Source organism: Diorhabda carinulata, chromosome 6 (genome assembly GCF_026250575.1).
Source record: "Diorhabda carinulata isolate Delta chromosome 6, icDioCari1.1, whole genome shotgun sequence".
Lineage (NCBI taxonomy): Eukaryota > Metazoa > Arthropoda > Insecta > Coleoptera > Chrysomelidae > Diorhabda > Diorhabda carinulata.
Window position 1 is genome coordinate 22,021,931 of NC_079465.1, and position 24,699 is coordinate 22,046,629.

The 24,699-nt window shown below is 33.7% G+C and overlaps 2 protein-coding genes across 7 annotated transcripts in view; both read left to right on the forward strand.

Moving 5' to 3' along the window:
- The first annotated feature begins 48 nt into the window (after window positions 1–48).
- LOC130894802 (ribonuclease H1) lies at window positions 49–22,857 on the forward strand. Of its 2 annotated transcripts, none has more exons than XM_057801795.1 (6): window positions 49–289; window positions 376–546; window positions 604–795; window positions 853–944; window positions 999–1,174; window positions 20,545–22,857. In XM_057801795.1, exons 1-6 carry the CDS (start codon window positions 186–188, stop codon window positions 20,719–20,721), a joined length of 912 nt encoding a protein of 303 aa, XP_057657778.1. In that variant the 5' UTR covers window positions 49–185; the 3' UTR covers window positions 20,722–22,857. The 2 variants fall into 2 exon arrangements, with proteins under 2 accessions (XP_057657778.1, XP_057657779.1); XM_057801796.1 differs by lacking the exon at window positions 20,545–22,857 and adding an exon at window positions 2,416–2,552.
- Window positions 20,974–24,699, forward strand: part of LOC130894803 (ras-related and estrogen-regulated growth inhibitor-like) — a 133,798-nt gene continuing 130,072 nt past the window's right edge. For 4 of the 5 annotated variants that reach the window (XR_009059388.1, XR_009059389.1, XR_009059390.1 and 1 more), the window contains exon 1: window positions 21,137–21,380. Coding sequence is in view for 1 of the 5 variants with exons in the window: in XM_057801797.1 (XP_057657780.1) it covers window positions 21,320–21,380 (61 nt within the window). In the remaining 4 variants the exon portion in view is untranslated. Of the gene's footprint in view, window positions 21,381–24,699 lie in introns of all 5 variants that reach the window. The other variant, XM_057801797.1, reaches the window with a different exon arrangement.

Genomic DNA, 24,699 nt, shown 5'->3' on the forward strand with positions numbered 1-24,699 from the left:
TAACCGAGCACTTGTTTTAACTGATTTAAAAAAAAGAAGAATATTGACAGTCTTCTAGACTATTAGGTTATGTTATAAACGAAAACTATAAATATTTAATTAATAGATATACGAACTAATATTTTTTATTAAGTTTAACTAAAAATGATTAGGAATAATTGTTGGGTGTAGTGATTAAGTGATAAATGGGATACACTTTTCTATGTTCGAAACCATTTAGCTTTTTAGTTTCCACATTGACAATTTTTAGATTTCCTTTTTTACCATTAGGTATCATGGATATAGCAGGGTGAGAAACAAAGTGTTTAGTAATGTCTTTCATATATTTATGAAAAATCTATACCATACATATTTATAATCTTATTATTATTGCAGATCTAGTAAATTAGAGAATCTTCTTCAGCGTCTGGATTCAGCTGAGAGACGTGCCAAATTATTAAATACCGAAGTTAAGAGTATTAGAAAAGAAATTGTGATATTAAAAAACACCCTTAATTGTGATTTACCTATAGGAAACAACTTTACTGTTAATAATTTCTCTACAAAGTAAGTTAATTAAAGTTATTGATATAATTATGAAATATCCTTATTGTTATCTTATAGGAATAGAAATAAAGTAACTACATGTTCATCTGATGATGAGACTGATTGTCCTGTGGATACTAAAAGATTTAAATCAAGTTTTGAAGAAGATGATGGTTACGTAACTGTTTTTACTGATGGAGCTTGTGAAAATAACGGAAAATCAAATGCTAAAGCTGGGATTGGTGTTTGGTTCGGAGACAATCATCAACTGTGAGTATTTATTATAAGAATATCTATAGATTCCCAATATTTTATTGTTTATTCTAGAAATATATCAAAACCAGTCGAGGGTAGAGCTACTAATAATACAGCAGAAATACAAGCTTGTATTGAAGGTTTAAAAGTATTGGAACAACAAGGTATTATAATTTTCTCTATTGTATCATCAAATTTTATTTTTTATTTGATTTTAGGTGTCAAGAAAGTGAAAATTTTCACCGACTCCCAATTTACCATCAATTGTATGACAAAATGGATAAAAAATTGGAAGAAAAACAATTGGAAAACTGCGTCTGGAGGGGACGTTAAAAATAAAGAAGATTTGAAAATATTGGATACCGTGATTAAAAGTTTTTTAGATGTAAAATGGGTGAGTCGGTATTTTTTAATTAATTAATGATTGCAGTTTTCCATCGTTTAATTCAAATTTATAATGATCCAAGTCAAATTATTAAATACACTCAATTAACATCATTAATTCTTACAAATCTTTTGTATCACACCCAGGTTCCCATAATTTACTATCTATTTAGCATTTTTTTTTCTTCGACACGTTGACTGCCAAGGCGATTTTCACAATTTTATTTAATTGCAATATATCATTAAAAAATATTCATTTAAATAGAAAGTTATTACTGAAAGGTATAGGAAATGTAAAAAAGGTTCATTTCTTGTTTGAATCATGTAAAATTTTTACCTCGGGGGAGGTAAATTATGATTTATTTTATAGTTGGCAGTCAACGTGTTGGTAATTTGTTGAATATCACAAGGACAATTTCACTAATATATAGTAGCAGACCTATATTTCGAAACAAAAAATACCTGTAACCCTTTCTTGGTGTAACCAAAAGTGTTGCTATTACGTCTCTGCCTCCAAGGCAAGCTTGGTAGAGATGGATAGAGACATCTGGCATGAAACAAGCAAAGGCACATATAGATGGACCTTGTACGTCGCACATCAAACAACTGCTCTAATTAAAAAGGCAATAAATTTGACTAGCATTTGGATTTTTAACCATACAGGGTCATTTAAGCCCCCTTCTCTGCACTCTGGGCACCATGGATGACCCGGATGCTGCTAGTGCATGGAGGAGGATGAAACTGCTGACCACATCTCACAGTTTGTCTAATGACATCAAAAAGTTCGTTTTATTGATGTTTCATTGTGAATAATTTTTTTTATCGTAGTCTCATTTTATCAAAGTTAAATAATCAAGGTGATTCTATACAGGTGCTATCATAAATTGATTTTATTATTGCAAGTTCGTTTTATTTAAGTTTTAAGGTCATTTCGATGGTTAAAAGTAACAATCAATCAAACTTAAATAATCAAAAGCATCAAGTTTGTTTTATCTTTCATAAAGTTTTATTAAAGACTAATTTCATTGACAGAAAGCATCAAATTCTCTCTAACTACCTTCTTTTCTAGTATTTTCTCTATTTTTTTTTGTATATGATACCACATAAGGATTTTAGGTCCTAAGAAGGGTTTATTCACTCCTATTTTAAGGAGTCTGTCATCAGATATTTTATTTTCCTCTACCCCTCTACCCCAGATGAAATATATAACTTGAGGCGAGTAGTTCTGATGACACATTTATATTTTTCAAGCAACACGTTGCTGGCCACCAAGGTATTAAAGGCAACGAAGCTGCAGATGAGTTAGCAAGACAAGGTGCCGCGAGATATAAATCTTAATAATTTGTATTTATTTTTTTTTACGGAAAGTATACTTTCAAAAATTCAAATGTTTTCTTTGTTTCCAATTTGATCGAGCCCTCTCCAAATGTCAGTAAAGTCCTTTTAACTCCAACTCGAAGATCGTACTTCAGAATGTTTAAATAATAATAGAAAAAATATTAAATCACAAATTCTATTTCATGCTAACTCAAAAAGAAGTAAATAGAATATTAAAATTAATTATTTAAATAATAGTTTGTTGAATTTGGGTAAATAATTGTGATTAAATTTGTTTTTTCTTCTACCGGGTATAGAATCAACTGAATTCGAATAAAAAATTATTAAAATGGGTTAAAAAAAAGTATTTTATATTGATTTTCGAAAAATCAGTTGCAAAACAATAAATCAGTAGAAACAAATGACACAACTAGAGATTAAAGCAGTACTTTTTATCACAATATGAAAAGTTCATCCCCCGACTACTATAAATGGTCCCATTCGAAATGGTAATTAATGATCACCAATCATGGCATCCCAAAGAAGCTGGTGGGTATGGTTAGAATGAATATGAGGATTGCTTCTGGCAGAATGAAGGTATTGGGGTCTCTCTCTCTCTGCACAGTTTTTTGTCAGAGTGACCCAGCTAGGAGGTATCATGTTCAGGACAGAAAGATTTGGCAGTCAATTGTTGAGAAGATCCTGGTTCTCAAAGGACCATAGCGCCGGTTAAAGCAGAAGAAGAAAACAATCATGGGTCAATAAAGATCTTTCACAAGCTTGAAATGTATCTTTCTGATACATAGATGGTTCAAAGTTAACATAAAGAGCTACATTTGGTGTTTGTGAACCAAAATGCAAGTCATACCACTAGAAAAATCACAGTTTTTAGGACAGAGTTGCTGGAAATAAACAAATTTGTACAGGGTTGTTTTGGATACAAACAAATTAGCATAGGACAGAAACAATGTAACCCTAATGTGGCTACCAGGGTGTACCAGGTCATGAGGAAGTGGGCAATCTTAACAAAAAAGGGGCAACGACTCCATATTTAGGACAAGATTAAATGTCGCATCAACAATAGTTAAAGGATTAAATGTGACACATTCGAGGCTTAAGACAATCCAAAAGATATAAAATCATATCAGTTAACAAGTCTGAAGAACTTTTCGTCAAATACCACCTTAAGACGATGGGTATTGCAGAGGACAACTTTGATTAAGCTATGGAAACAGTAGTTCAAATGTCCTGCTCCCCAAAGTAGTGCTAACATCTTAGGAAGTACGACACAAAACCCCTTCTTTGAGAGAAATCTACATATTTTGGAAGCAGAACAATGAGAGTGGCTGAAAATCCAAAACGACTCCTCAAACAACCTACTCTAAATGACGACAATTTGTTTAAAAAACCCTTATAAAAATGTATACGTTATTTAAAATGAAGAATTCTTGAAAAAAAACTCATAAAGGTACTATTAACAGATTGATTTGTGTCAAATGTTGAAATCAATATAAGCAGAAACACATAATAGCACTATATACGCCAGTAAGACTATAAATAATATTTACTGGGAAATAGAGTGAAATCAGGATAGTATGTTTACTTGCATATTAGAGTCATTTTTCCTTTATTTCAACGTATCCTCGTATCCATTAAATGATTTTCCTTGTAACATTAATGGATAATCACAAATTATAAGCTAGTTTTTGATATTAATTTAATACGTTGTCTGCCAAGGCAATCTTCAAAATGTATTTAATCGTATTATATCATTAAAAATACTGATTGAAATACACCAAAAGGTATAGAAAATGTAGATTTAAACAAAAAAAATTCACAGATAATGATTTATGAAAAAAATTTTGTTTTATAACAGGTAGTTAAGTGTTAATGTTTTCAAGTACATCCTGTATAAAATACCTACGAGCGAATCTGTTAATCGGTTATGTCATATCGCCGTCAAATGTTGTACGCGTGTTAAAAGAAACATATCTTGAAGTTGTTATAAGAATACCGTCGTTTAAAAAAAATCTTCGTATTATTCCTGTCTTGTCATTCAAAAATGAAAATAAAACAGCTTGGTTATAGATGCGAGGTTAGGTATTATTATTCTTCTTTTTTAACACGTCGAATGGTCTTATTAAAAAAATGGCAATAACATTTAAACGCTTTACAGTGTGTAGAAGATTCAGAACCAATAATTATTCATTTGCGACAAATTTATTCAAATTTATCATTAGTAACACATAAATTATTTACGTCTTGTACGTACAACATACGTGTAATGTTAAGGTAATAAAAATCGCCATACGAGTGAATATAAAATTTTTAAATCTTTAATTTTTTAATTATTATTGTCTTTGAGTGTGTATAATAACATAATAATTAAATACATTAATTTATATACATTTTATGTAAAATGATAATTTAATCAATCGATTTTGACTGTTAATAATTGAATGTAAACATATTTTTTTTCGATAAAATTTTGAATATATTAGATTTTTGCAACTTTTAATTCGTGGTGGATTAAAATATTTATTACAGTTTTCTTATTTTTAATATTTTCTTCGTATTTACCCAGATATTCAAACATTTTCAGTTTATTTATTTATTAATGTATTTATTTTTCTTCTTCTTGTTTTTATTTATTAATTCTTCTTCTCTACTAGTTTTTTAGGTCTTATTAATGATATGAATACTAGTAACAACAGATAAGATATATAATTTATTTTAAATTAAAGAATCCACCTTGTATAAACTTATATTTTATAAAATACGAGAAACTTTCTTGGAGAGGCGTATTACATTCGTTTCAAGTACTGGTAAAGTCGTTTCTCAATGATTTTTTACATGATAGGTACCGCCCAAGGTACAAGAAGTATATGAATCCGTTCGACCCCATAGACCCCATACCGTGGGTCATAAATGTAATACCTGTAGTATATATTAATATATAAAATAGCAAATTGCTATATCGGATTTTAGATTTTTTTATATCGAATTTATAAACGACGAATGAAAAATTTAGTTAGTTATAAATATTAATCAATTAAATGTTAATTAGAAAATAATTAGTATTATCGACAAATAAATTTTGGTCGACCCAGTATTACCGCGCGTCTACGAAACAAGGTACACCGGTTCTTTTTTTCCCGAATTATCCTATGGTCCATAAAGAAAAGATTACAAGCAATCAAAAAAGTGTTTCTGCGAGGTCATTATTACAAAAATCCAATTTCGAACTGACAATAAACACTAATCCATTCGGATACGAACAAAGGATTCACTTTGCGTTTTTCTTTGAGCCCGAGTCGTTTACTATACAGTGTGGAACAGTAGTTCATTATTTTAAGTAAATTTGGCAACCCCCTAAATCTTGACGTGAGGTCAATCACCTCGAAGATATTTGACTATAAACGAATTATTCGTTTATATTTGACAACCTTGTATACTAATAATCGTACATCTAAGACCAATTGTTTTACTGAAAAATTTATTATGTGATATGATAATGAAATAATCGTTCTAGGAAAAGTGAAAATATTTTGTATTTATATTGCGTTTCAAAGAATGTTTAAATTGTTTTTATTACGTGAAACAATTCGCTTCACTACGGTTTTTTTTTGGTCGGCGTTAAGTTAAATAAGAATTGCACGATGTTCGAATTGATATTACATCGGAATTGAATCGAAAGTGAATCATCGAGGTATTTTTAACGAGAAAAATTTTGTATTATAAAAGTTAGGTTATTGTATCATGTTTAAAAATAGTAAATCAGTTAAAAAAAAGAAGAAGAAATACTTTTCCACGGAAATACGTTATAGTCAATTTTTATGATCGAGAGAGAGAGTACTTTATTTTTGTAAGATAATTTCTAAAGACATAAAAGTGCCTTATGTTTATGAAAATTTCGAAAATTTTTCATAGATCGCGGTAGCTACGTCATTTGGACATGAGTCTAGAAGACTTAATTCTCTTCTTTCAGGGTTCCCAATATATAAAAAACCTTAGGAAGAAATGCAAACTTTGTTTTTAACAATGTCCTTGCTGGTAGACGCGGTTCATTTAAATTTAGATCAGCTACGTATATTCCGAAACGGAAATACGTTAGGTTAGGTTAAGTACGTCATAAGGAATAGCTTCCGCCATCTTGGATGTCAATGTCAAGGAAAGTAACAGCATCCATCTTGTTAACTGTAGTTTCCGATATCTGTCAATTGTTCTGTGATGTTTATGATCATATCCACTATATTCCGTGTATGGTGTGTTATCTATGTATCATCGTAGTGACGTTGATTCGATCGTATATACAGCAACATTGTAAAGTTTATATTCGATATTTTTTTGATAGATGTCTCTCATTTATCCAATTATATCAATATAATCCACAATTTTTATTCAAAACTATATTCTAATCGATATTCCACGACGTATTTTTTAGTTCCACTCTGTTTTTAACGAATATAATTTTGTACTGTTTTTATTCAAGCCTCGTATATTTATTTTGGACTAATTCGGTATAAAACTGTTATGCACAGCATGCGAACGTTACTTTTTGTTGTTGATACGACATAAATAAATGCTATCTGAATCTGGATATAAATTTTAAGAGCGTAAATTGCTCTAAGGTATCCCAAAAGTACTTTCTTCATATTCACATAATTTATTTACATCAGTGACACGATACAATACCGGTAGAAGACAGTACCGTGCCAGGGCACGTCTGATCAACTTCGTAATACTCTGTTTACACTAATTTTTAACATACCTTGTATATAAAATAATAATTATTCGTTTAGTTTCATTTTTAATACTAATACTGTATATTTTCACCCTAGAAGTCCCCTAATTTCCCGTTTTTTATTTAAAATATGTATCAATTTAACGTAATTTGAAATATTAGTTTTATTTTTGTCTTTAATTCCAGTTACGTGATTCAGATACCCTCTCGTAGTTATACACACCACAATACATTTTTACGTCATCTAATTAATAAAAAAATTTATATTTTTATTTATAACTATATTCATATTTAAGTTCGGTCCTGGTAAAATTACAGTGACATGATAAAGAGTCCATAAAAACGATCCGAGATAAATAAATTGGATCACATGGGTAAATGTTCAATTTTCGAAACACACATCGTAATTCATCTGCAATTTATTTAAAACATTCCACCACAAAATGGCGATAATCACTGCTCCATTAACAATTTGAATATAAAAGAATCGATTCTTAAGTTTTCTCACAAATTAAATTTATGAACTCAACCATAATATTTGACATTTGACAACCAACTGATTGATAAATCTTAAGTTTTGTCATAAATTAAAGTTCTGAACGCAACTATAATATTAGATATTTGACAACCAACTAATTGATAAATCTCAAGTTTTGTCACAAATTAAAGTTCTGAACGCAACTATAATATTAGACATTTGACAACCAACTAATATGTAGATTGATAAATCTCAAGTTTTGTCACAAATTAAATTTCTGAAAGCAACCATAATATTAGACATTTGAAAACTAACTAATATGTAGATTGATAAATCTCAAGTTCTGTCACAAATTAAAGTTCTGAACGCAACTATAATATTAGACATTTGACAACCAACTGATATGTAGATTGATAAATTTCAAGTTTTGTCACAAATTAAAGTTCTGAAAGCAACCATAATATTAGACATTTGACAACCAACTAATATGTAGATTGATAAATTTCAAGTTTTGTCACAAATTAAAGTTCTGAACGCAACTATAATATTTGACATTTGACAATCAACTAATATGTAAGATTGATAAATTTCAAGTTTTGTCACAAATTAAATTTCTGAAAGCAACCATAATATTAGACATTTGACAACCAACTAATATGTAGATTGATAAATTTCAAGTTTTGTCACAAATTAAATTTCTGAAAGCAACCATAATATTAGACATTTGACAACCAACTAATATGTAGATTGATAAATTTCAAGTTTTGTCACAAATTAAATTTCTGAAAGCAACCATAATATTAGACATTTGACAACCAACTAATATGTAGATTGATACATCTCAAGTTTTGTCACAAATTAAATTTCTGAAAGCAACCATAATATTAGACATTTGACAACCAACTAATATGTAGATTGATACATCTCAAGTTTTGTCACAAATTAAATTTCTGAAAGCAACCATAATATTAGACATTTGACAACCAACTAATATGTAGATTGATACATCTCAAGTTTTGTCACAAATTAAATTTCTGAAAGCAACCATAATATTAGACATTTGACAACCAACTAATATGTAGATTGATACATCTCAAGTTTTGTCACAAATTAAATTTCTGAAAGCAACCATAATATTAGACATTTGACAACCAACTAATATGTAGATTGATACATCTCAAGTTTTGTCACAAATTAAATTTCTGAAAGCAACCATAATATTAGACATTTGAAAACTAACTAATATGTAGATTGATAAATCTCAAGTTCTGTCACAAATTAAAGTTCTGAACGCAACTATAATATTTGACATTTGACAACCAACTGATTGATAAATTTCAAGTTTTGTCACAAATTAAAGTTCTGAAAGCAACCATAATATTAGACATTTGACAACCAACTAATATGTAGATTGATAAATTTCAAGTTTTGTCACAAATTAAAGTTCTGAACGCAACTATAATATTTGACATTTGACAATCAACTAATATGTAAGATTGATAAATTTCAAGTTTTGTCACAAATTAAATTTCTGAAAGCAACTATAATATTAGACATTTGACAACCAACTAATATGTAGATTGATAAATTTCAAGTTTTGTCACAAATTAAATTTCTGAAAGCAACCATAATATTAGACATTTGACAACCAACTAATATGTAGATTGATAAATTTCAAGTTTTGTCACAAATTAAATTTCTGAAAGCAACCATAATATTAGACATTTGACAACCAACTAATATGTAGATTGATAAATTTCAAGTTTTGTCACAAATTAAATTTCTGAAAGCAACCATAATATTAGACATTTGACAACCAACTAATATGTAGATTGATAAATTTCAAGTTTTGTCACAAATTAAATTTCTGAAAGCAACCATAATATTAGACATTTGACAACCAACTAATATGTAGATTGATACATCTCAAGTTTTGTCACAAATTAAATTTCTGAAAGCAACCATAATATTAGACATTTGACAACCAACTAATATGTAGATTGATAAATTTCAAGTTTTCTCACAAATTAAATTTCTGAAAGCAACCATAATATTAGACATTTGACAACCAACTAATATGTAGATTGATAAATTTCAAGTTTTGTCACAAATTAAATTTCTGAAAGCAACCATAATATTAGACATTTGACAACCAACTAATATGTAGATTGATACATCTCAAGTTTTGTCACAAATTAAATTTCTGAAAGCAACCATAATATTAGACATTTGACAACCAACTAATATGTAGATTGATAAATTTCAAGTTTTCTCACAAATTAAATTTCTGAAAGCAACCATAATATTAGACATTTGACAACCAACTAATATGTAGATTGATAAATTTCAAGTTTTGTCACAAATTAAATTTCTGAAAGCAACCATAATATTAGACATTTGACAACCAACTAATATGTAGATTGATACATCTCAAGTTTTGTCACAAATTAAATTTCTGAAAGCAACCATAATATTAGACATTTGACAACCAACTAATATGTAGATTGATAAATTTCAAGTTTTCTCACAAATTAAATTTCTGAAAGCAACTATAATATTAGACATTTGACAACCAACTAATATGTAGATTGATAAATTTCAAGTTTTGTCACAAATTAAATTTCTGAAAGCAACCATAATATTAGACATTTGACAATCAACTAATATGTAGATTGATACATCTCAAGTTTTGTCACAAATTAAAGTTCTGAACGCAACTATAATATTAGACATTTGACAACCAACTGATATGTAGATTGATAAATCTTAAGTTTTGTTGTAAAGTTTTAGTCCGACGACTTTTACAATTTTTTTTTAATTTCTATTGTATTTTTTATATGGAACAATTTTTTTTTAATATGACGTGACGCATTCTTTAGAAATATACGAGTAAAAACAAAAGATAAGAATGTGGACCACTTTACAACCCCAATTTAAACAACTTCTCATATATTTATCGAGTCATTTTGTAACTTTCACACGGTTAATTGACAGTTTGTCAATTTACCTTCATCAGTTCTACCTTCGTTAGGCAATTTTATCTAATCACTTACGATTTTTGAGGTTATTTGACATTCTAATACCCCTCAAAAACGGTTTTAATCGATTTAGATATGAATTCGTGAAGGGTTGTCCACATTTTTACTTAATGGAATCGTTGGATTGTAAATTAGATATATAAAAAAATGGTAAGAGACTTTTGTAAATGTACTAACATTCTTTTTATTTCTGTCTGTCTACTTCCCATATACTAGGCGTGTTTAAAAAGTAGTAGAAATGCGAAGTCTAACAAGTAATTAATGGGTATATTCAGTTTCCTTTCGAGTGGAGCTTTCCACTTTTTTAGATTTTTCAAAAAATCACCTAACTAGGAAAATTTCACTTCATAAAACATTTGTTTTGAAACGATTTGAATGGAAAGTGTTTTCTAAATCAACTAGATTAGGTTGATACTGAAGTTTTGACATATGGCAACACTGATGTGAATGTGTCAAATCTGACATTGCTATGATGACGTTTGACATATTAACATAACGTCTCTGGTCAATTACGAATGATACATCAGCATTTGTTTACCAGAAGTGTTCAAAAAAATCAGAGAAACCAATCTAAGGAGTCGAATCATTCTCCATTACGAGGTCAAACTCAAAATCGGTTTAGAACAGTCAAAACAAGACTGTATTGATCTTAATGGAGAATATTTTTGAAAAACGATGAATTCATGTCCAATTATAATATTAGTTTCTTTTTGTCTATCTTAAAACTTTAGTAGCAACCCTCGTATGCATGTTTTCAAACTAAAATTTTAATGATTAAAAGTAATTCAAATGATCTGAATACTATACTGTTCTCCTGATCCACTCAGCAGCTTGGAAAATTAAAAAATTAACGCTATCCCGACTTGTCTATTTCGATTATGATTTTTTGTACCACGTAACTAATTAAATTTTTTAATCGATAGTTTGTTGTCTGTATATTCTCTAAAAAAACACGTTAAGACATTCGAGAAGGTTTACTAACCCAATCTTAATTATTATAAGAACACAGCGAGACGGTTTAAAAAGTGAAAAAAGGACATTTTTGCGGCTTCCTTTTGTGGTTTCGGGTCTGTATCAAATACAACAGTCACCTGTAGCAGGTAAGGTTAAAATTATACTTGTGAGAGGTGTTTTTCAACATTAACTAAATAAAGTTACAAATAAAATAAAATTTCAATACACAGAAAAGATGATATCGATTTGATTTCAATTGGCAAATGATTGTGCATTTTTTGCATTGTAAGGTATTGAGCCCTTAACCAATTCTTCTTCTAATGGACCTTTATGTAGTAGGTACATAAAGGTCCATTAATGTCAAGATAGGCGATGTCGTTTATAAACAAAAGAAACAAGATATGGTCTAGTACTGAGTCTTGTGCAATTGGACAATAATTCGATGCTTGATTTGTTTGGTTTGTTTCTTTAGAAACATTACGAGAATCGACGAGTCTTCTATTATAATAAATTTCCCTGGCAGCAGACACTATCCGAGAATTTCCATAAGTGATTTCAATTGGCAAGTGATTGTGCATTTTTTGCATTGTAAAGTATTGAGCATTTAACTAATTCTGAATGTGGAGTGGGTAGGTGAAGGTTGTGCTACGCGTTCCTAAGTGGAGCCATGCTGTTTAGTCCATTGAATATGATGCCACAGAAATCAAAATAACAGTATGATATCGCATACAGTTGATTTCTGCAATGGTCTAAATCGGAGAAACTTCATGGAAAGTGGCGACAAAACCAACGTCCAGCTTAGTGGAAGATGGAGGTCTTAAAAGGTAGCTGAGGGCATTGAGAACTCCATTGGGAATAATCGAATTGCTGGCAGCATTCTTTATGTCTTTACTTGAGAATTCAGAAGCGGATCCGACGATGATCAAACGACATCGAAGATGAAGGTCTTCAAAGGTAGCTGAGGGCATTGAGAACTCCATTGGAAATAATAGAATTGCTGGCAGCATTCTTTATGTCTTTACTTGTGAATTCAGAAGCGGATCTGACGATGATCCAACGACATGGAAGATGAAGGTCTTCAAAGGTAGCTGAGGGCATTGAGAACTCCATTGGAAATAATCGAATTGCTGGCAGCATTCTTTATGTCTTTACTTGAGAATTCAGAAGCGGATCCGACGATGATCAAACGACATCGAAGTTGAAGGTCTTCAAAGGTAGCTGAGGGCATTGAGAACTCCATTTGAAATAATAGAATTGCTGGCAGCATTCTTTATGTCTTTACTTGAGAATTCAGAAGCAGATCCGACGATGATCAAACGACATCGAAGTTGAAGGTCTTCAAAGGTACCTGAGGGCATTGAGAACTCCATTGGAAATAATAGAATTGGTGGCAGCATTCTTCATGTCTTTACTTGTGAATTCAGAAGCGGATCTGACGATGATCCAACGACATGGAAGATGAAGGTCTTCAAAGGTAGCTGAGGGCATTGAGAACTCCATTGGAAATAATCGAATTGCTGGCAGCATTCTTTATGTCTTTACTTGAGAATTCAGAAGCGGATCCGACGATGATCAAACGACATCGAAGTTGAAGGTCTTCAAAGGTAGCTGAGGGCATTGAGAACTCCATTTGAAATAATAGAATTGCTGGCAGCATTCTTTATGTCTTTACTTGTGAATTCAGAAGCGGATCTGACGATGATCCAACGACATGGAAGATGAAGGTCTTCAAAGGTAGCTGAGGGCATTGAGAACTCCATTGGAAATAATCGAATTGCTGGCAGCATTCTTTATGTCTTTACTTGAGAATTCAGAAGCGAATCTGACGATGATCAAACGATATGGAAGATGGAGGTCTTCAAAGGTAGCTGAGGGCATTGAGAACTCCATTGGAAATAAAACAAGGAATTGCTGGCAACATTTTGCATGTTTCCAACTTGTATGATGAGTTTGCTGTTGCTTCAGCCGCTGCAACATCTTCCAATAGCGATAATAGCATTGTTAACACATACGAGGGTGGTCCTAGAAGTACCTACAAGGGCATATTTGACCACCGAGCCTTTTTTTAAATCTAGGAACAGTAAATAATCCGAGGAGGCTAAATCTGGCGAATAGGGTCCATGAGATAGCAATTCAAACTTTAATTCAATAATATGTGACCTGGTGCATTGCCACTTTCTTCTTAGCCAAATTCAACCGTTTTTGCTTGATTTCTTCGATCAAACGTTGCGCCGTTGATAGTTATTTCCTTTTTCCAGGGTAGTCAATAAAAACTATCCCACGCGCATATCAAAAAATCGACTCCATGGTCTTGCCTGCAGATGGAACCGTCTTTGCCGTCTGTTGTGGAATTAGTGTCTGTCATGGTTGTAGTCGGTATAGTGAAGTAAGTGGTTGTAGTTGTTGTCGCTTTAATCACGTCGTAGTAACCTCATGTCTTGTCAAAATTTGATATATAAAATTATTTAGTTAAAAAGTCAGTCAGTGTAATCTTCAAATAGTTGCGATTAAATAGTTTCCGTTTCTTCTGTTAAGTTCGTATGTTTGCTTGTGGCTGAACCCGATTCCCCAAACATCTGGCATCCCTGGTGGGGAAGGACGATCGTCGACGTCATTTTGTTACAGCAGTTTGGAACTATGGAACGTTTGTGCGCGGAACGAGCGCAACTTAGAAGATTCTTCACGATTGCCGCGAATGGTTGTGAAGAAACCTTTGGAAAACCTGAGGCAACCGTCGAGGAGGTAACTGTTGCTTTTATTAAGCTTACCGACAAGGCTGATAGGCTTTTTCTTCTCGATGATAAAGTAAAAGAAATTATGTTCGAGTCATTGGATCAGGTCAAAGAAGAAGATTTAGGTAAGGAGTTTGAAACTGTGGAGAAGTACAGGGACACCTGGCTAACTTTGAGTGCTAGAAAGAATGAGTTACTGGAAAAAGTCAAGGCCAACACAGCGTGTCCTACCGAAGTTTCTGCTGCTGCTCCTAGTGATAACCTCACCCTCAAATTACCTAAGTTGGATCTCCCAAAATTCGACATCACGCCTAAAACATGGATCAGTTTTTGGGCATATTTCAAGAAAATCCATGAAAGAGAGGACCTGCCTTCTGAGGATAAGTTCTTGATTTTGTTGCGTATTGCCAAGGATGGTACCCAAGCAAAGGAACTGTTGAGTAGCTATCCTGCATCGGGGGCCAATTATCCGAAGGCTTTTGGCCAACTGAAAAACCGTTTTGGCCGTGATGAATTGCTGATTGAGTTGTATGTTAGGGAGCTTCTCTCATTGGTCTTGGTACAGGCATCGGGCAAAGTTTCTTTGACTCTCGCACAGCTTCATGACAAGCTAGAAACCCAGCTAATGGCCTTGGAGAGTTTGGGAGTTACATCAGAAAAATACGCGTGCATGCTCGCGCCTTTAATTGAATCCGCACTTCCTGAGTCAATTTTGCGGGAATGGGAGCGTAAGCGGAAGTCGTGCGGTATTGATGAATCATCCCTCTTTGAGGCTGCAGATCAAATGGTCAAGTTGCGAGATTTTCTGAAGAGAGAGGTTGAAAGCGAGGAGCGGTTTCTGCTAGCTAGGAGCACGTTTTCTGTCCCCAGCGCTGCCCCAAAGAGCAGTGCTGGGAATGTCAAGTCCTCGACTGGAAAGTACACCACAGCTGCTGACCTAGTTGGTATTGAGTCCACTGAAGGCACTGAACATGTCAGTTGCATTTTTTGCAAAAATTCTCACAATACCGAATTGTGTTCAGAGGCGAGGGACAAGAGCAAAGAGGAGAAAATTAAGCTCCTCAAAGCTAAAAGCCGCTGTTTTAAGTGTCTGAAAAAATTCCACGGGAAACGGCCTTGTAAGGAAAAGCTGTGTTGCTTAGTTTGTGCTGAACCTCATGTTACTGTGATGTGCCCAATTCCTCGTAACCGGAATTCAACGTCTATTGAAATTAGTAAGGCAACGAAGAAAGAAAACGATGTAGAGCACAACTATGCTAGTATCCAGAGTGCACCAGTTTTGATGCAAACGTTGAGGGTTCGTTTGAAAGGAGAAAATCCTGTCACCACCAGGTTGTTGATTGACACAGGTTCTCAAAGAAGTTATATAACTCAAGCGCTGGCTACCAGAATGCGCTATGAGCCGATCCGCTCTGAGAACTTGGTTCATGCATTGTTTGGTGGGAGCAAGACTGAACCCAAGACGCATCAATGCTATAAGATCCGTCTGCAAAGTTTGATGAGTGCGTTTTCCTGCAACTTTGAAGTTCTTGACTCGGAATAGATTTGTCACGCCATTCCCTCCATTCCTAAAGGTCTATGGGTATCTGAACTTCGCGAGAAGAAAATCGAGTTGACTGACGACAGAGAGGGCCCAATTGGCATTCTTGTTGGAGCGGACGTCGCGGGAAAGCTACTCACCGGGAGGCGCGAGGTATTAAGCTGTGGTTTGGTTGCTATCGAAACTAGCCTAGGTTGGACCATAATGGGCCGCGTTAAGGACGCTGAGACAAGTTGTATGGTTAACATCAGTTTGCACTGCGCCCAGGAGTTCGACCCTTCTGATATGTGGAGGTTGGATGTGTTGGGCATCGAGGACCCCGCTTTGGTTAGTACCAAAGAAGAGGCAAAAACGGTTGTGCGTCGGCACTTCTTGGAAACAGTTAAGATTTTACCTGATGGACGATATGAGGTATGTCTTCCATGGCTGAAGGAACATCCCCCGCTGCCTCGAAATTTCGATCTGGCCCGTGGTAGACTTGAATCGACCCTAGCCAAGTTACGTAACGGTCATTTGGTGAAAGAATATGAAGCGGTGTTTCAAGAATGGCTGAAAGATGAAATTATTGAAGAGGTACAGCTTGATAAGTGGGATTTCGGACATTATTTGCCTCACCGAGTCGTGGTTAAGGAAGCCAGTACCACCCGAATTCGTCCTGTTTTCGACGCCTCGTCCAAAGAGAAAGGCAAACCTAGCCTGAATATGTGTCTAGAAAAAGGGGAGAGTTATGTAGAGTTAATCCCATCGATACTTCTACGATTCAGACTGATCGCAATAGGCGTTATTTCTGACATAAGAAAAGCCTTCTTACAGATTTCTGTTTCGGAAAAGGATCGGGATAGCTTGAGGTTCCTATGGAAGGACGAGGTCGGAGAGATGAAAATCTACCGTCACAGGAGGGTGGTGTTTGGGGTGACCAGTAGCCCTTATTTGCTAGGGGCCGTTATTGACCATCATCTCTCAAAGTGTGAGGAAAAAGTGGCTTCAAAAGAGGTTCCTTATGAAAGATCTGTCATCTCACAGTTGCGCAAATGCTTGTACGTTGATAACTGTGTGACTTCGGTTGATGATGAGAAGGAACTTTTGAGCTTCATGTCGCAAGCCAGGGAAATTTTTATGAAAGCCTGCTTTGATCTTCGTGGCTGGGAATGGAGCGACCCCGATTGTGCTGCTCACACCAGTTTCCCCGTTCTTGGACTTCTGTGGGATAAAAAGGAGGATATTCTCAGGTTAAACCCTCCCAAGCCTTTGGAAAGTGATGCCATCACGCGACAAACAGTGATGTCAGCAGCACACCGTATTTTCGACCCGCTCGGTGTATGTGCACCCGCCATTTTGATACCGAGATTGTTAGTTCAAGAAAGTTGGGGTGAGGCTGGGAACTGGGATACCCCTTTTAATGAGCAAAGCCAGGCAACGTTCCGTAAGTGGATGAGTCAAGCTGATGTCTTGAATCAAATCGAAGTCCCACGATGGTTGAAATTGACCGTTGGTAATGTGTCTCTACACACATTTTGTGACACAAAATGTCTCATTTTTGCGAGTTGAAACAGATAACACGGTATCTGTGATAATGGTGGGAGCGAAAGTTCGTGTTGCCCCTGTTAAGAGACCTACAATTCCTCGCCTAGAGCTTCTGGCTGCAACAATTGGGGCGCGAATGGCTTCTAGTATTGTAAAAGAGATTGGCGATGTAGAGTGCCATTTTTGGTCAGATTCTTCCACGGCTCTGTGTTGGATCAAGAAAGAGGAACCGTGGGGAGTATTTGTGTTCAACAGGGTTAAGGAAATTCGTTCTCTGACTGATCCTGATACGTGGAAACATGTGCCAGGGGTGATGAACCCAGCAGATCTTCCTAGCAGGGGTTGTTTTCCTGAAGAACTTCTTGACTCCAAATGGTGGGAGGGGCCGAGATGGTTGTACGGGCCGCGTTCTGAATGGCCTAACTGCGATGTCCCTCCTGATGAAAATGAAGTTCAAATGGAAAGGAGAAAAACGCCTTTGATTTCAGCTTTATCCCAAGAACCAGGTGTGTTTTGCTGCGAAAGATTAGCCCGGTACTTTTCTTCTTATCACCGGATCGTTCGAATGGTTGCATGGATGATAAGGTTTCTGTGGAACAAATATTCAAAGAAGGAAAAGCGCTCTGGAGAGCTGTCTTTGTCGGAAATCGCAAGAGCTGAAAAGGTGGTTCTGAAATCGATACAGGATGAAGCTTTTGAAGGGCTAGGTGATAAACAGCTCAAAAATTTGAAGCCACACAAAGATAAAGTCGGACTGATGCGTTTGAGAACCCGTATTTGGGCGAGAAAAGACCCTGAAGACTTCCGTGCACCTTATATTCTTCCTTTCCAGCATGTCATTGTTGACAGATTGATCCACGACTTGCACACGCAGAATGGACACATTGGAGGGCAAGGTCTTCTGAACCTTCTAAGAGAAAGATTCTGGATCGTTAGAGGGAGGCAAGCTGTGAGAAGAATTGTGTCTGCGTGTGTGATATGCAGGCGTTATAGGGCCAAGGCATTGGAAGTCGAGTCTCCACCGCTCCCGGAGAATCGGGTAAGGGACGCTCGTGTGTTCGAAATCAGTGGCACGGATTTTGCTGGTCCACTCTACCTTAAAAATGGAGACAAAGTTTGAGTGTGCATATACACCTGTGCTGTTTATCGTGTCACACATTTGGAATTGGTTACTGCCATGTCAACGGAAGCCTTCATCATGGCGTTTCGACGTTTCATTGCGCGTTGGGGCAGACCTTCCTTCATGTACAGTGACAATGGTACAAACTATAAGGGGTTCAAAAATGCTCTCGATGGAATTGATTGGCAGAGAGTAGCGTCCCGCGGTTTGGTGAACCAAATTGAATGGCGCTTCAACCCACCCACAGCAACATGGTGGGGCGGGTTCTGGGAACGCTTAATAGGGATTTTGAAAGTTCATCTTCGCAAAATTCTGGGACGGGCTTCACTCACTTTTGAAGAGTTGAACACCGTGATCAGTGAGTGTACTGCTTATATCAATTCTCGTCCCATCACCTATACATCGGATGACCCGAGTGATCCGGTGCCTATTACTCCTCAAATGTTCATTGGAGATATTCAAGAAATGGGTGTCCCTGACTTGGACGAAGTTGATGCGAAGAGTTTACACAAAAGAGTTAGACGTCGCCAAGAGATCAGAGACAACCTAAAGCAGCGTTTCCGGTCTGAATACTTGGGCCAGATGTTCATGACTGCTAGCAATTTGAAGAATCCGAGAGAGCCCAAGGTGGGAGAAATAGTCCTCATTGGCGCTGACAATCAGAAGCGGATGCATTGGCCGATGGCAGTGGTTGAAGAACTGATTCTTGGTGTTGACGGTCGGTGCCGAGTTGTCAAGCTTCGAACGCAGGATGGCCAACTGACGCGTCCTGTCCAGCGAGTTTTTCCCTTGGAAATTCCTCTCGAAGAAGAAATGGATCAAGGCCAGCTTCTAGCTGAGGTCGAATCAGAAAGTGATTCTGGTGGTTCAGCTACCGGCGGTTCTCTAGTTGATTCACAAGTCAAGGTCGTCGCTTCACCACCCCAAATCCAAGAAGCTCAACCTATTAATTCTGAAGACCCTCTGATGAAGTTTCATCATGTGGAAACCAGATGTGGAAGGAAGGTGAAAGTTCCAAGTCGTTTCTCCTAGTTCCGTGTGTTATTTTTAGTTCAAGTGTTTCAGTTTCTCAAAGTTTGAAGTCGCTTTCAAGTGCAGTTTTTGTGAGAAATTTAGATGTCCTTGAATTCAGTTTGATAGTTGAGTCGCTATTCTCCTCAAGGTGGGAGGATGTTGTGGAATTAGTGTCTGTCATGGTTGTAGTCGGTATAGTGAAGTAAGTGGTTGTAGTTGTTGTCGCTTTAATCACGTCGTAGTAACCTCATGTCTTGTCAAAATTTGATATATAAAATTATTTAGTTAAAAAGTCAGTCAGTGTAATCTTCAAATAGTTGCGATTAAATAGTTTCCGTTTCTTCTGTTAAGTTCGTATGTTTGCTTGTGGCTGAACCCGATTCCCCAAACACCGTCTTTGGAGTCGATTCTCCATTTTCTGTCCATTGTTTTCGTTAGTCTTTTGTTGTGGATAAGATGTGATGGACCCACATTGCATCCATGGTTATGAAACTGCTTTATATCTGTGGAACATTGCCAAAAACTCGATAGAAACGTTTTCACGACGTTTTGAGCAAAAGCGACACCTATCTTGTGCACAACTTTCTCATGTTTTAGTTAATATGCAATGTATCGCACTTTTTGGAATGCTTACTATGTCTGCTAGCTCGCTCACTTCCAGTCGACGGATTTTCTTCAACATTTCTGGAGTCGTCACCTCATTTCGTCACCGACCACTGCGCTGCTGGTCTTCGCAGATCGTACAGTCTCGTCTAAACTTTGCTACCCAATATTTTACTGTTGATAACGAAGATACAGCCTCACACAACTTCATCTTAACAAATTAACTGAAAACGTTCATTATTGATGGCTACGAAAGATATAATAAACAACGTGATCTCTTCAAACTTCTCTTTCTAATGTAGTGATATTTTTGCAGGAACTACCGCCATATCTAAGACGGGCCAGTTATTTCTTAGACAATTTCACAGTAAATCTTATTTTACCTAAAATTAATACTTTCAATACTAGTGTTGAAGTCTTTGTTAAAAGTGTCATAAAATTTTTAATTAAGTCGAGTTGTATTAACAATGTCAGTTTTATAAAATTGTGTTAATAGCTCTTTTAAAATCAATGAAATAGTAAAGAAAACGTTGACAATTGAACGTAAATTTACACGATAGAAAAGGTGATTATATAAATAAAAAATTGTTGATGAGGTATTATTTTAAATGTGTATTTATCGGAACATCTGGTATCGATAAAAACAATATTAAAAAAAACGTTGATAAATCAATAATGGCAAGTAGCTAAACTAATAGCAGACGTAGTAGATCCGTAACTCACCTTCTCGAATAGAGAAGGAATTATAGTAGAGAGAGGAATGATAAAATACATGGCAACCACCTCACTCACGTGAGTCTTCAGCAGGCGAGCCGGAGAAGATCAAGCAGAGAAAGGAAGTGCATAGCGCCGTTTAGTCGGTGTCGACAATCGACACACACACGCGAAAATAACGCGCATTCCGCTGAATCCGCTAGTTCTGGTGTACGTACGTTCGGTTTGACGCGTCAACGACCTTGAACTGTTGTCGATCAGTGACAATTTTAATTGGTTCGATGATATTTTGATGATTTTATTGATACCATTTATTATTTGGTTAGTTTTATGGTATTTAGTCGGTAGTGGTTACGTATCCGATACACGTGACTATTATGACGAACGTAAATAAAATAAGGGTGGTTGTTTTGGGGAGTTCCAGAGTCGGAAAATCAGGTCAGTGAATTTGGTTTATTTTTATTTATTTGTTTATATATTGTGGCGCCAGGTGAATTTTTAATATGGAGACTAGAGGAAATGGATTTTAATTTTGATTTTCGTTGTAAACAGTGAGATATTTTTTGATGAATAAATTGTTAAATTAAAAAATTATGGAAAACGGTATACACGTGATCTATTGCCAGTTTTTCAATTAATATTCAGTCAAGTTTGATAGATTTTTGTTCATAGTATTTAACTGAGCTTTGAAAGCATTTTATTTATAAAAAAATCGAAATATCTACATTATTTTTTGGGAAACATATGGTAATTTCAAGAAATTATCAAAAACAGAAACCACGAAATGTTCTATAAGTTTTTGAATCAAATTTCATCCGAGTTAAATAGATTTAAATGCTTTTTGTGTTTATAGTATTCAGCACAGTCTCGAAAGCATTTTATTTATAAAAAAATCGAAATATCTACAGTATTTTTTGGTAAATTTATGGTAATTTCAAGAAATTATCAAAAACAGAAACCACGAAATGTTCTATAAGTTTTTGTATCAAATTTCATCCGAGTTAAATAGATTTGAATGCTTTTTGTGTTTATAGTATTCAGCACAGTCTCGAAAGCATTTTATTTATAAAAAAATCGAAATATCTACATTATTTTTTGGGAAATTGATGGTAATTTCTTAAAATTATCAAAAACAGAAACCACGAAACGTTCTATAAGTTTTTGAATCAAATTTCATCCGAGTTAAATAGATTTAAATGCTTTTTGTGTTTATAGTATTCAGCAGAGGTTTGAAAGCATTTTATTTATAAAAAAATCGAAATATCTACAGTATTTTTTGGTAAATTTATGATATTTTCAAGAAATTATCAAAAACAGAAACCACGAAATGTTTTATAAGTTTTTGAATCAAATTTCATCGAAGTTAAATAGATTTAAATCATTTTTTATCTGTAGTATTCAACACAGTCTCGAAAGTATTATATTTATAAAAAAATCAAAATACCTACACTCTTTTTTTGGTAAATTAATCCTAATTTCAAAAAATTATAAAAAAAAAAGAAGTTACAAGATCTTTTTTAAGGTTATCATTCATTTAAATGCATTTTTTTTCATTATAATATTGAAAAGTGCTTCAATCATACCATAAATACCACTCTGTATATTGTACAATCTCACTCATTCAGATTTTTATCAAATAACTCCGTTTTCCGAAACATTAATAAGTTCTCTTCAGTCTAAACTTTTGAATTTATTTATATAATATATAACTATCTCAAAAAATTTTTTCCGTAGTTCAAATTATAAAAATCCCTGTATATATGATATAGCAACATATTTTGTGAAAAATTTTTATAGGTAAGCAGAGAAATTTTACGTAAAATTAAAAAATTAATGAGCGTAGAGACGACCTGAATACAATTCTGTATAATAATGTACTTTATTATTTTTCATGTATAATAAAAATTCTAAAATGTATTTTAAAATTTATTTTACATGAATATTCTTTTTATTAAAATAGAAAATAAATAATTGTAGAAAATATTTAAACAAAATATATGTACATAATTAAATTATTATTCGTATTTTATTTTCCTGGAAATGACTTCCATTCCATCTATTTCCTGCAATTCAGACAAACGCAGTGATGTGATTTGCTGATGTGAACATTATTCGTTATATATTTCGAGAAATCCTTTTGTTAGTGTATATCGATAATATTCTTTTGCAAATATTAAAAATATGATATCATGTTCAACTAAATAGATATTAATTATTAAAATATCAATGAAGAACAAACCTCTTTTACAGGTTTTGAGGTTATGTTTACATTCATTGTCAATTATCGAGATGAAAAATTTATTTTATTAATAAATATTGAAAGATTTAATAAACAATTTTTCTTAATAAACAAATACTATGAAATTAGGAACAATTATTAGTATAAATTAAGAAAAAAAGTTTTGCGTATACTATTAATTAATCTTTAGAATCTTACCAGAGCCGTACTCAATTTTTTATAAACTCAAATATTAAGTAAATCAATGCAAAAATGATTTTTTTCAAATTTATGCCTAAATATTAAGTATTATCAACAACTTATAAAAACAAAATTATACAAATTCATGTTTTGAAATATCGATAACTACATAACAATCGTTTATAGATCGAAATGACCTTTATTAACCTTAAAATGATGCAAACTAATTTTAAAACCCATTATTACATCGTCCGGTGGTCAATAATTGGTGTTCTGTAATACTTCTCAACCGCAGCTTTGCTAGATCTTTAGGTCAAGGTTAAAATTATTAAGAAAAAAACACTTTTTTCGGTATTTATTGATGGATTAGATTCATAATTTTTTTTAAGTTGATAAAAATAAACTATTATTAATGTTGAGTTGATTATACGTTGAGATACATATTAAAAGTTTATTAAAATAATTTATTGTTGATTAATTACTACAGTGTGATCCATTACGAGTGGAAATACAGGGTGATTCATTATAAAATGACGTAATTTGTTGAAATTTTGATAGGACTCGAATGACATACGCCTGTTGACAGGGTTGACAGATCAGGAGTATTTGAAAGGCGGGAATTTAAAAAAAAGTCTCATTTTTATCTATTATTTCACCACGTTCTTTCGAAAAAAAATTATAACACACGTTTGCCTCTGATATAGAGAAGTTTTGTTATAGATAAAGATGAATAACTGATCAAAACAATGAAGCATAATTTAATTAATAAGTTAATCATCGTTTAACGTTATAATATTTAGAGGAAGAGCACGTATTATTTATAATTTTATCTTGAATGTATGTCATTAAAAAATTCTTTTTTTTTGTTTTTATTGAATATTATCTGATTTAAAACTTTTTACTATAGATATTGATATTTGATTTGTCTATCAATGTAGGTACTTGTTAAATACCGTTTTAAAACACACGTCAAAAATGTAAATACTAAGAAAATAGGTCACGTAAATACAAAACTAACAATCAACGATCGATATTTTTGATTGACCAAAAAATATTTAATTTTATTAACCTTCGTTAATTTGCGGTCAAAAAACGACATTTTAAATAAAGTTGAACATTACTATGATGAACAAAAATAATGTTCGGTAAACATCTAACAAACCGTTAGTCCACGTGGACTCACCATCTCCACTGTTTATCAATGAAAACATCGATTTTTAAACAAATCTATTTGCCGAAGCTGTCGGAAGGCGTATGTACACAATTTCTTCGAAATATCCCTGCTATACAGTCTGCGATAAGCAGTGTCGGAGCGTTGTGAGATGACAACTTTTTTAT